Raw genomic sequence first — 13,366 nt, 5'->3', positions numbered from 1 at the left:
TCTGACGTCACCAGCCAGGATACCAGTGTGTGTAGTTTAGTGACCATGGGGATATTCATAACTAAAGATCCTACAGCTGAGCAACATTTACATTTCTCAAACAGACTAAAATAAAAACAAATCCATTTTTTAAATTAAATTTTGAAGAGTACAACAGTGTATCCGTGCATCAAAGTGAAGAAACAGGAACAAAACAAAAAAAAACAACAAGAATCCCACTATCCCTCCCAACAACCCATGTCAGACATGGTCACAGTAACCAACTGAATAATTACATAAATAACATATAACATAAGCAATTAACTAGGGCACAATGAAACCAAATGAAGTAAAAAATATATAGCTAATAGCAAAGATGAATAAGGTAATTCAAGAAAAAGAAAAGGGGAAAAGACTAGTAAGTGTCCTTAGCATCTCAAATCTATTTTTAACATTTGGCTTCAAAGGGACTTGTCTGTCCTAGGTAGAGTTCTTCCCTCTAAAGCAGAGGTCTTGTCTCGCTTATCCAGCATTGTCCCTATTTGTGTGTGAACAAACTACCACAAAAGTCTTTTTTTTAGACTTCATCGGGAAAAATAAACCACATAAACTCAAAAGAAAGTGCACTCTGGTAAGGCAGAAGGAGGTCTTGAAGTCCTAGATTTGATCAACACTGTCAATCAAACTATTAAAATGTCATCAACAAACCCTCCTAGCATGGAAGCTGGCTTTTGTCCACAATTTCTCATCCCACAAGGCTTTCCCCTGGAATAACAGCAATATTCTTATAAGAAACAGATCCCTATTCTTGCAAAAACGGTTTAAAAGATATCATGCATATGCTTGATCTTTTTCTTAATGCTGGTAATATGTTATAGACGTTTTATTAATGTCCGTACAAGGTTTTCCTGTTCCCTCCAGATATGCAAATTACAAATGTACGGATTCCTTGTTTTGCTTGGATGAATTCAAACAATATAGCACCTTCTTATCTAATGTTAAAAACAAGAAAGGCTATTGAGACCTTTGAGTTATTCATTCATCATTCATTCATCTTCAACCGCTTGTCCCTGTCGGGGTCGCTGGGAGCTGGAGCCGAATATGATGCATATAACAATATATATTTTGTATATATAACAAAAAAATATTTTGTTCAACAAATTAAATATGCATCTTTTGCCGTTATCCAGTCAGCTTACCTGTTAATACAGAAGTAAATGCTTGCAGGATGTTAGCATGTGCAAAGGCCAACAAGTTGTGACAGATTTAGAATAAAGTGAGATATAAAAACATTTGGTCTGAGAGATGAAATCATCTGCTCGGAGGCTCTATCAGATCGTTTTCGGGACCTTCTTCATCATTTTCAGCAAATTCATGATAACGCAAGGCTTTGAATAGTTTTAGGGACATATGTGGGATGTTTATTTACCTGTATGTACTAAAGAATGGAGATACTGAACATGAGGGTACAGTATTACAGCCGGATGATGTCAGGCTGAAACAACAGTGGAGTTACGAGTTACGCTGGTGACATCAAGTGGCTCACAGGAAGAATTGACCTTGTTGGGAAAAGCAACAGTGCATCTCGTTTTCGAAGACAAACCAGAGACAAACCCTTGAGAGATCTATGTACCGACTGGGACAAGCTGCCAATTAGAAATAATGAAAGTGCTCATGGGATTTTGCGGTGTGATTAAAGTAAATAATTAAATCAAAGGTACCCTTGTAAGATAAAATAGTAATGTATTGTATCATTGTTTTTGTATAGAGGCCCATTAGGACCTCCAGTATTCTCATGGTGATCTAATGTTTGGATTTTTTTGTGTTCTATAATGAATTCTGTGTTTTGTTCAGAGGTGCAGAGAAACAAAAATGTATATTCTTTCCTGTGATTATTAAAGTTATTATTATTGATGCCACCCTTAAGACTTTGTCAGTGACGATCCCATTATTTGGAGCTTCTCAAGATCTTTTATTAATATCATACATACATATAATATTATAAGACGTTATGACACAAAGATATCAAAGGTATAAGCAGCTGTTTCCATTGATCCACTTCATTATCATTTACACAACTGGACAAATAAAAAATACACACAACAACAATGGTCCTTCAAACAAAAAGTATGATTCAATAATTTCTCATATGTGATTTTCAATCTCTATCAAGATATGTGTTTTTCAAGTAAGTCTTCAAGGTTTGAATTTAAATAAATAATAAAGTAAAAGCTTCTTATTGCACAACATTGCATTTGATAAGACCCGGCTGCATTATTACAAAAAAAATCCTGGAAAGGTTGAACTTTTACCACTTTCCTCCACAACTGAATCGTGATGCAGAGCGGAGGAATATATAGATATTGTTATAGTTACTGTTACTCGTTGGCTGCTTGCATCTCTGGAAGAGTGTCTTTGTGTTTCTCTCTTTCTCTCTCCTTTTCTTCCTCCCCAACCGGTCAAGACAGATGGCCGTCCTCCACAGAGCTGGGTCTGTCTGAGGTTCCTGCCTGTTATAGGGAAGGTTTTCGTTGCCACCGTACTCTACGGGGGAATTGTTGGGTCTTTACCTACTCTGTAAAGTGTCCGTAGATAACTTTTGTTATGATTTGGCACTATAAATAAAATCAAATTGAATTGAATTGAACTCATAACACAACTAATTTAAAATTGCACTTAATGAAGCGGGATGACATTAAATGATCGCTCAACATAAAAGAAGGCCGCTGCACCTTCAGACTCTGTTTCTCTTCATTTGACTTTTCCACGAGTCTTCAACTGAGCGAGCACTTTGTCGACCTGCAACAGAGCAGAAGAAGAAACTTATACGACATTCGCATCGTTGTAGTTTAGTGTAATAGTGATTAAAAGTGCTCACCAATTCAATCTATACAATAAAAAATATAATGTTTTTACAGTGTACACAACAGACATAGAAATCATAATATGGCAGAGAAAATGTGGCAAATTTCTGATTTAAGTTATCTGCCACCAAAATAATTACTTTTATAATGGGTCAATCATAATAATATATATATATTATAATAAAATATTATCGAAAAACTCTTTTCCCTATCCCTTATTGTTTTAAAGTGTAGCACAAAAGTAAATAAAACTGTTTAGTCTAATTTCTGTCGCTGCAGCAGCTTCATGTCTTTAATTTAAAAAAGGCAGCTTTAAATTAGTGTGGTAATTGACATGAACTTAATTACATTACAGACGTACGTATTTTGACACAAACAACAATCCTTTCCTTTTTTCATTTGAGAATAAAATGAATAACTTAAAAGCAACAAAGACATTTTAGTATTTTTATTAAAGCTTTTTGCAATTGCAAGTTGAATGCTCATTTTATTCATTGAATTGTATTGTAGGAACCACACAATTAATCAGCCATGGTACTGCTAAATGTTGCTTTTATAGGAAAGCATTTGTGAATATTTAATATGTTGTTGGGTTTTATCATCCCACTCTGGCCATTTTTCAACTTAATTTTATCCTCCAGTGTTTTGTGATCCCTGTGTTATTGTTGTTTGTTTATTATTTATATCTTATAAATATACTTTTTTTCTTCTGTTAAGCACTTTGTAACCTTGAATATAATAATAATAATAATTTTAACATGACAAAATTGTTATACTAAGACCCAAACAGTAAAATAAGAAAGTAACAATAAATACCAATGGAAATCAAAATTAAAAAGACTTAAAAACACAAACTTCCAAACATGAGACAAAAGTCCTTTTAAATTGGTGAGTCTTTAGCTGTACCATATAAATATTATTTTAAAGAGTCCATTTTATTTTGGCGCTCACCGTGATGAACCAGTGGGACTGCGGCCCGTAGTGAAGCTGCGACTTGAACGTCATCTGACTGGCCGGAGCCAGAGCGTGGAGGTGGAGGTGGGGGACGGATGAGAATGGAGGCACATGAAACCCCATCCTGCACAAAACAAATGATTAAACACTAAATTATTCCTGTGAAGCAAAGCGACACAGAACATTAGGATCAGCTTTCTCAGGAGACTCATTCACCTGACGTCATCCAGGCTGGCGACTTTATTCTTCTCCAGTAAACTCCGCCCCATTTCTTCCATCCGCTGCACTGTCAACAAACAAACACATCAACGTGGTCCCGTCACACAGCCTGAAAAATTAGAGTACAGAGAATTTCCTGTGTGAATTATTACTCAGCTCCTTCCTAAAGGGACAGCGTCTCACATACACCTGTGGCTTTAAATAAGCACTAAATCATATGTAGATAGTCCTGTCCAAAGTAAGTTTAAGGTTTATTGTGTTTAAAGAGAAGAGCAGTGCATGGTTCGCCTTCTGATATCACATATCTGGGATATGTTTGATATGATATACTGTCATGAGAGAGGAATCAGAATCAGAAATACTTATTATTTTTGTTACACGACTCCAGATCTAAAAAACAACAAATATTATACAGACTAAACATAGATTAGAAAGGCTCAAATTTGAATTTACAGAGATTCAATTTATTTCAATTTTATTTATAGTGCCAAATCATAACAAAAGTTATCTCAGGACACTTTACAGACTAGGTATAGACCACACTCTATGACTTATTTATGATTTACATAGATCCAGCAACGAATATTTACAGTAGTGAAGTATATACAAGATCAAAGACTGTCTGTGGTTGAGTCTGAGTTACTGAGAGGAGGTGACAGACTCATGGTATAGTTTAATGACCACAGGCAGGAGAGATTTGCTGTGAATGACTTAATGTTCCCATTATCTTCACAAAAATGAGGACATATTGTGGCTTTGTTGACGGGTGTGAACCTGAAAACAATCTTGGGTGCAGTGGTGGAAACTTATTAAATACTTTTACTCAAGTACTGTATTTTGAGGTTCTTGTACTGTATTTGATTTATTTCATTTTATGCTATTTTATACTTCCACTCCACTACATTTCAGAGAACATAGTGTACTTTTTACTATTTACAGATTCAGATTAATAATACAAAATATTATCAACAAATGAAATAACATTGTTATGATAGTTATAGAATTACCTATACAGCAATCTATAAAGCACATCAAATTAGCCCAACATTAAAGTGACATTAACTTTAATCCAATATAATCTATAATCTAATATCTTTGAGTTATTGCCCTCCGGCAGACGTTACAGGTCTCTAAATGCTCGGACTAACAGACTTAAGAACAGTTTTTATCCAAAAGCTATAACAGTGCTGAACACCGCAAATACCTTTACCTATGATGGTACATGATGCTCAGGGTCTTTGCAATCTACTGTTTTTTGTTTTGTCTCCTTAAGCTGATAAGGTGTGTGTGCGTGTGTGTGTGTGTGTGTGTGTGTGTGTGTGTGTGTGTGTGTGTGTGTGTGTGTGTGTGTGCGTGTGTGTTGGTGTGTAAGTTTGTCGTTCTAAATGTGTCTTTTAAAGGTCTTGCCTATTCTTCTTGATGCTTTTAATGTTAAATTATTTCTGCACTTTGAGGGATTGTACTGTAAATTTTGTTGTACTAGTAAAATGACAATAAAGACAATTCAATTCAATTCAATTCAATTATAATCCAATGATATATTGCCTGTGAATGTTCTCATTCGTCCAGGTCATCGTTATCCTCAAAGCAATTTCAGTCAAAAACAACTGGACTGGTTGTTTGTCTAGGAAGACGTTTCACCTCTCATCCAAGAGGCTTCATCAGTTCATGTACGCATCTGACCAGGCTGGTCAGATGCGTACATGAACTGATGAAGCCTCTTGGATGAGAGGTGAAACGTCTTCCTAGGTGGTGAAACGTCTTCCTAGACAAACAACCAGTCCAGTTGTTTTTGACTGAAATTGCTTTGAGGACAATGATATATTGTTCTAAAAACAGGCCATTCTGCAGAATGAGTCATTTTGCTTTTTGCACTTGAAGTACATTTTGATGCTGATACTGTTGTACTTTGACTTCAGTAACATTGTGAATGGAGGACTTGTAACGGAGTATTTCTACAGTGTTTTATTACAACTTTTCCTTCAGTAAAGACTGAGCACCTCTTCCACCAAGAGAGAGAAACTGCAAGAAATCTTGTCTTTAAATAGACTTAATCAAGAATTAGAATAGAATTAATTTATCATCAGTGGAGCTGTGTATTTAATTGACAGTAACATGTAGTTTCTAGATCTGACTGAACTGTCCTGCCTCCTTCAAACAATGTGACACTTTCCTATAATCAACCAACCTGCTGACTCATCCGTCTCGATTGAAATACCAATATAACTCGTGACTGACAAACTGTGAGCAGACAACATGGACAGACATGGATCTCAATCACCTAGAGGTATGTCGTCCCCCTGGAGACTTTTGCAGTTGTCGATGTGCGTCCTGGGAACAACAAGGTAGTGATGTATGGCTCCGGGATTCGCGTCGCGGAAGCAAAGCAGCTCATCGTCCTGTACAGAGTGAGAGAGACCGATCAGAGTCAGGAGTTGACAGTTGTTAAACTCTTTGAACATGGATGAGCAGTCGGTTCTTACACTCAGCAGGATTTCTGTGTCAGTCTGGTTGTTCGCTATTTGGCAGAAAGGACAGTCTTCGCCCTCAGAAACGTCCCGACTCTCCATTTGTGCGTCCGTTGTCTCAGCTCACAGTGTAACGGACAGCCGCTGTGTGACGTCCGGGCGTGTCTGCGGTCCGTAGTCAGGGCAACAGAACGCTGACCGAGCTCATCGAGTGCGGCGTTCACGAGCAGCGACTTCCGGGTTGATCCAATACGGAAGTGCCAGTTTCTCCGAGTGTCCACTAGGAGTAGTTTGCATAATAGAGCACTTTCTCATTGACCCCCATGTTAAACAGGCCCTTTTCACAGCTTCATTAAACCTATTTAATGTCTGGTACAAAAAAACATTATTGTCTGTAGGTTTAGGTCATATCTCCATGACAACACAGAGGGGGGTAAATTTCTTTGTACCAGGCTACTTTCTATTATACAAGAGGTTAAAGTTTATGAATAATTAGGGGCCCTTTGAGTGACAGCTAGCTGCTGTCCCTCACTTCTCGAGGCTAGTTGTCAGGATTAGCATGCTAACTCCGTCATCTCCACCTGGACTGTGGTAATTCGTGTGGTGGTGTTACTATAAGTGACAAGATGGTTTTCTCTTCAATCAACTGTACCAACAGATGGTTTAGAAAAACAACGTGTTAGCTCTGTTATGCTAATTAAAAGAAAAAGAAAGAAAATCTCAACATTGAGTCCCACTCCCGTTTATCTAGCAGCTTGTGCTGTTAGCCTAGCTCCCGGGCGGTGGAGCTAATGTGGCTAATTCTGTAGACGTCAGCCAGATGGACATATCTCCCTCCCCCCAACGTCACATACATGCCCCTTTTTGATAAGTGGAAAGGAGACAGAATCAAATCTGACAAGTTTTAAAGGGATACTTTTGAATATATGTTTATGTTTCAAGTTGATGGTTAAGGTGTGGATACATCGTAGGCTTTAATATTCTTAAAGACAAAATACTCCTTTATTAATACCACAGAGGGGACATTTACAGTGTCACAGCAGCAATAGTGGATAGTGCAAATAACAAAAGCATCAATAACAGATGCAAAATACATCCTCTTCAACCGCTTATCCAGGGTTGGGTCGTGGGGGCAGCAGCTCGCGCAGGGGACCCCAAACTTCCCTTTCCCGGGCCACATTAACCAGCTCTAACTGGGGGATCCCGAGGCGTTCCCAGGCCAGTGTAGAGATATAATCCCTCCATCTAGTCCTGGGTCTTCCCCGAGGCCTCCTCCCAGCTGGACGTGCCTGGAACACCTCCCTAGGGAGGCGCCCAGGGGACATCCTTACTAGATGCCCAAACCACCTCAACTGGCTCCTTTCAACGCAGGCGATGCAGCTCTAGTCCGAGTTCCTCACCGATGGCTGAGCTTCTCACCCTCTCTCTAAGGGAGACTCCAGCCACCCTCCTGAGAAAACCCATTTCGGCCGCTTGTACCCACGAGCGATGCAAAATACAAAATATAATAGTTAAAAATAGCTAAAAACTGTTGAAAAAAAAAGATAAAGTGACAGTAAAAAACGCAAAAAGAGAAAATAATCAGTGTGTGTTCAGTGAGAGCAGTGCTAATGTAAGAAATGTATGTTTAAGCAACTGATCACAGACTCAGTCACAGACACATGGAAGCGTGTAGTAACACAGGTTTGTATCTGGGAACACGCAGCTGGGGTTTTGGATTCATTTCAGAAACTAAGTGGTAAAATGTGTTTGCTTACATCACAATCATAATTCATCTAACACTGTCGGTGCATACATTCATCACATAAAGCCTACAACAAACAGTGCAAACAACTGTTCAGCTCATCCTGGTCACGAATCCTCAGGGACGTTGTTTGCCTTTCTCCTCTTCTTGAAGAGTTGAGGAGTATTATCCTTTAGACGCCTCAGGATACCTTCTTCCTGTAGAGAAAATAAACATTCATTTAGATAGGGCAGGGAAAGCTGGTCCAGATCAGTTAATATAGTTAATATATTTGTATCAAGTGAATTTACAGCCATTGCAAAGATGGCACTGTAACATTAGAGCAGAAAGAGGTTTTTTCTACGGCCGATCTTTAGAAATCAGGGCAGCCGATGGCGGATATAGGATGCCGATTGTTTTGGGATGATTTTTCTTCTTTCCCTCCATCTGATAAAATATAATAGTTTAATAATAACAAATGATACAAAGCATGAATAAGGGATTTAATTTCTCAGCCGTCTGAGCATCTATTAAAAACAAAACGTAAAGTATAAAAATAAAGCGTTTTATTCTATGATTCCATTACAATCCAATATATTTTGAACAAAAAACACGGATGATTTAGTGAATGTTTACAGTAGCCTAAGGTGCACGATAGTAATTGGAGAAATAGTACTCAAAATGTTTTAAGCATCTTTCCAAAACTGTCCTGAAGCAAGTTTTTTGTTTGTTTGTGACACATGTCAAATGGCCGTATTCTAAGTGATTCAAAAAATAAATAATAGTAAACGCAATCATTTGTTTACTCGTATTACATGCTCTACGTGTGCAGACGCGTGTGATGAGCGCGCACTAAACCAAGCAGATGTGCCTGCGTGATAATCGGCTTAACCTGCATGTGTTTGCAAAAATCAGCCCTTCCTCTATAAGCGAATTAAAGGGGAAAGTTATTTCTAGCCCTTGATACTCACAGTAACAAACCTGTAGCTCTTCAGAAGGAACTTGTGCTGAATGCACTTGTATATTTGACTGGCAGGGGCAAGCACGTGGAGGTGGAGGTGATTAACTGAAGTGTAGGGAGGTTGGTGGAACCCCAGCCTGTGGAGGGAAACGAAATGTCAAAAGAGAAATAAAACCCTCCAGCAAATAACAATCTTTAGTTTTTGACATAATGAGTGTGCTGGCCTGTTTCCACCTCGCAAAAAGGCAAAATTGCAAAAGTTTAAGAAATACGCTTATTCGATTTCTGGAAGAGATGAGAAGATTGTTCATCCATCCATCTTCTACTGCTTGTCCCTATCGGGGTCGCGTGGGAGATACATTTAACACTAGAAAGGTCACAATTGGCATGCACTTGTTTGTTTGTGTGATAATTTATTAACCTGTTTCTTTGTTTTCTTAAAGACTGAAGATCGTTCAATGTTAACAAAATCCACAACCTGCACCTCTATATGACTTTAGATCTCACTGATGCATCCCAATGGCAGTGAGGAAACTGACAAAATAAATATCCACATCAATGGAAAATAAGGAATACCCTGTGGGGGTATTCTTAGACGTAAAGACAAGGCATTAAGACACGTAGCATACTCATGGCTTACTATCTACAGTATGTTGACAGGCATCAAATAAAAAATCACAAATCTGACTTCACGTGAGGAGTTCCACAAGGCTCAGTACTGGGCACAGATGTGTTTATAATGTACATTAATGATATTTGTGTCCAAAAGGTTTTGTTTAGTTTGAACATGATACAGATTAATTTTGTTCTGGTAAAGACTTTGAGCAACTACAGTGGAAACAGAATTGGATATTTAAAAACTATGTTTTATATTAATGAGTTGTCGATTTTGCAATTTATACAGGAAAAACATAGAGGATACAATGTCCGCTAAACAGCTGCTGGCTGTAGCTTTATGTTTAACATACACACACGAGAGTGGTATCGATCTACTCATCTGAACTTCCCAAAATGTCAAACTATTCCTTTAAAGTTTGTGTTCATTAAAGGTCAAGAAAAATGCTAACACACACCTTATGTCTGTCATGTCAGTGATCCCTTGGTCGTGTAGGACAGCTTTCCCCATTTCAGCCATCCGTTCAACTGTTGGACACAAGACTCAGTTACGTCTTTGTATGGACCCGACTACATAAAACTTACAGGCAGCGTGAGGTAGCGTACACACACTGAAGCAGTGGAAGAAGGGAAACTAATGAGTGTTATGTTAATGTAGATGTGCGTTAATGAATGTAGAGGTAGCAGTGGCTCAGTTTCGTAGTTCGGTAATTATAAGAGCAGCGTAAAAGCAGTAGAGTTGTTAGTAGCAACAGCAGCCATTACAGCTCAGCAGAAAGAGTGGCTCAGAAGTATTTGCAGTACTTATGTTAGCGTGTAGTGATCCCTTATGACTGACCGAGGTCGATGTGTCCCCTGTGCAGTGAAAAGCAGCTGTGTATGTGCTGTATGGGTACAACCAGGTAATGATGAGGAGCAGCAGGGACGATGTCTCTAAAACACACCAGCTCATTGTTCTGTCGGAGGGGATGGAAATATAGAGATGAAACGCACGTTTGTTGACCTGTGGCAAGTGAATGCAGCATTATTGAAACTCAGATGTGGTATTTATTATGTAATATAATGTGTGTAGTAGGAGAGAGTGAGTGTAGGCCTACTGCCTCTTTGGGAGGGCGAGTGCACCACATTGACCACGCTAACATTTGTACTGTAAAAGTCCACAACAAATGACCTTTATCTTCACGTACTCTCGATGTAGACTATTCTTAATTACCAAAATATATAAAACGTCAAAGATATTTTATAACTTTGTAGCCTAAAAACCTAAAGGAAAAATCCTTGAGGTGCATCCACTATAATGAAATATATGAAATTTGTCTGAAAGCGAGCCCTCTCTAAAATCTTCTACTATAACAGCCTAATACAGTAAATGTTAGTTATGTGTTAATATTGTATTGTTTGAAATGAAGTCAACCCTGACTCCATAAGTTTAACTAAGCCGTATTTAACATCACGTCTGATACTGTGGGTGTATATGGGTTTAATCGAATCACACTCCCATCTGTAATTGCATTTTAGAAATCCATAATAGCATTTCTCCTGGTCAAAATTAAATTATTTCTAGTCAGAATGATCATTTCAGATATCCACAATGACATGCTCATTAGTACAGATGACGTCACTTTTGCCATTCACGTGTACTGGGCTTTCATTTCTATATTTGATCCTAAATTACATTTTAGATATCTAGAAAGAACATATCTGTGATGTCATTCTTACTAGGAAAAACTCTCATTTCTGATATCTACAATCCAATTGTTACTGGTCATAATTTTATTTATTTAATTTTTATTTATCCATAAAGTAATTCTGACTATTTAAAATACATTCTGATTCGTAAAAATGTCATTACGAACATGTACAAGTGCAATTTAACTAGTAAGAATTACATTGCAAATATTACATATATTATATTTATTACTGTATGTTACAATCTTAAATTATAATGACATAATAAATACACTTAGGAAGAGAGAGAGTGCTTAAATACACAATAAAATAAACAGGCAGAAAATAAAACAATAAATAAAGCATGAATAGATACAGACAGAGGAATGAAATGAAAGAGTGGGCTGTATTATTACATTTCCTTAAAAGATCTTGTAATATATCAGAGGTATAAACACATTTCTTATTATTAATAATTTGTACAGACTCAACCAAAGCACAATGCACATGAATGGCAAAAGTGACGTAATATGTACTAGTATGAATGAGGTTGTAGTAGTTTTACCAGGAAGAATTGAGTAACAATTATCTGTTACCGTTTACCACAAGTGTAATACAACGTCGCCATGTTTACGTTCAGCTTTACCGTTTAAAAGGATCTTACCTTTTTAATGACTCTCGTTTCTTTGTCTCTGTCGTTAGCAATCAAACAGAAAATACAAGTTTCATCCACGTCCGTGCCTGAGTCTGACTTGTTTTTCGCCATAATCGGACAGAAATGCTCTTCAAATGTCAGACCCGGTGTTTCCTCCTCCACTCGCTGTGTCTGTAAACGTGCCGAAGATCGTCTCTGTGTCCGTGAACGTGCCGAAGATCGTCTATGTGTCTGTAAACGTGCCGAAGATCGTCTATGTGTCTGTAAACGTGCCGAAGATCGTCTCTGTTTCTGTAAACGTGCCGAAGATCGTCTCTGTTTCTGTAAACGTGCCGAAGATCGTCTCTGTGTCCGTAAACGTGCCGAAGATCGTCTATGTGTCTGTAAACGTGCCGAAGATCGTCTATGTGTCTGTAAACGTGCCGAAGATCGTCTAGGTTTCTGTAAACGTGCCGAAGATCGTCTCTGTGTCTGTAAACGTGCCGAAGATCGTCTCTGTGTCCGTAAACGTGCCAAAGATCGTCTATGTGTCTGTAAACGTGCCGAAGATCGTCTCTGTGTCTGTAAACGTGCCGAAGATCGTCTATGTGTCCGTAAACGTGCCAAAGATCGTCTATGTGTCTGTAAACGTGCCAAAGATCGTCTCTGTGTCTGTAAACGTGCCGAAGATCGTCTAGGTTTCTGTAAACGTGCCGAAGATCGTCTCTGTGTCTGTAAACGTGCCGAAGATCGTCTATGTGTCTGTAAACGTGCCAAAGATCGTCTATGTGTCTGTAAACGTGCCGAAGATCGTCTATGTGTCTGTAAACGTGCCAAAGATCGTCTATGTGTCTGTAAAAGTGCCGAAGATCGTCTAGGTTTCTGTAAACGTGCCGAAGATCGTCTCTGTGTCCGTAAACGTGCCGAAGATCGTCTATGTGTCTGTAAAAGTGCCGAAGATCATCTCTGTTTCTCAAGTACTAACGGCTGCGGCCTGCTCCTGTTTCTGTAAACGTGCCGAAGATCGTCTATGTGTCTGTAAACGTGCCGAAGATCGTCTCTGTGTCTGTAAACGTGCCGAAGATCGTCTCTGTGTCTGTAAACGTGCCGAAGATCGTCTCTGTGTCTGTAAACGTGCCGAAGATCGTCTCTGTGTCTGTAAACGTGCCGAAGATCGTCTATGTGTCTGTAAACGTGCCAAAGATCGTCTATGTGTCTGTAAACGTGCCGAAGATCGTCTATGTGTCTGTAAACGTGCCAAAGATCGTCTATGTGTCTGTA

At 38.5% G+C, this 13,366-nt stretch overlaps 2 protein-coding genes across 2 annotated transcripts; both read right to left on the bottom strand.

Annotated features, from left to right (window-relative positions):
* Positions 1-2,544: 2,544 nt before the first annotated feature.
* LOC310962250 (adenosine 5'-monophosphoramidase HINT3-like) lies at positions 2,545-6,636 on the bottom strand. The gene is made up of 5 exons (XM_083934641.1): positions 6,500-6,636; positions 6,298-6,415; positions 4,014-4,083; positions 3,795-3,921; positions 2,545-2,778 (listed from the first exon to the last, which is right to left on the bottom strand). The coding sequence occupies exons 1-5, from the start codon at positions 6,584-6,586 to the stop codon at positions 2,731-2,733; spliced, it is 450 nt and encodes a 149-aa protein (XP_083790767.1). The 5' UTR covers positions 6,587-6,636; the 3' UTR covers positions 2,545-2,730.
* Positions 6,637-8,328: 1,692 nt separating this feature from the next.
* LOC310961705 (adenosine 5'-monophosphoramidase HINT3-like) lies at positions 8,329-12,217 on the bottom strand (the record flags this gene model as incomplete). The annotated part of the gene is made up of 5 exons (XM_083933915.1): positions 8,329-8,425; positions 9,179-9,305; positions 10,242-10,311; positions 10,622-10,739; positions 12,116-12,217. The coding sequence occupies 5 exons, from the start codon at positions 12,215-12,217 to the stop codon at positions 8,336-8,338; spliced, it is 507 nt and encodes a 168-aa protein (XP_083790041.1). The 3' UTR covers positions 8,329-8,335.
* Positions 12,218-13,366: the final 1,149 nt, after the last annotated feature.

This window comes from Echiichthys vipera (genome assembly GCF_963691815.1).
Source record: "Echiichthys vipera genome assembly, chromosome: 19".
NCBI classification, from domain to species: domain Eukaryota; kingdom Metazoa; phylum Chordata; class Actinopteri; order Perciformes; family Trachinidae; genus Echiichthys; species Echiichthys vipera.
The sequence above is the reverse complement of the archived record's forward strand: the minus strand, read 5'-3'. Positions and strand labels throughout refer to the sequence as shown.

Bases quoted from the DNA above. Each gene is read 5' to 3' on its own strand.
- LOC310962250 (XM_083934641.1), bottom strand. From the start codon at position 6,586: ATGGAGAGTCGGGACGTTTCTGAGGGCGAAGACTGTCCTTTCTGCCAA. The intron at 4,084-6,297 runs GTGATTGAGATC...GTTTGTTGACAG, and splicing joins GGGGGACGACATACCTCTAG to TGCAGCGGATGGAAGAAATG. The intron at 3,922-4,013 runs GTGAATGAGTCT...TGTTTTGTGCAG, and splicing joins GCCAGCCTGGATGACGTCAG to GATGGGGTTTCATGTGCCTC.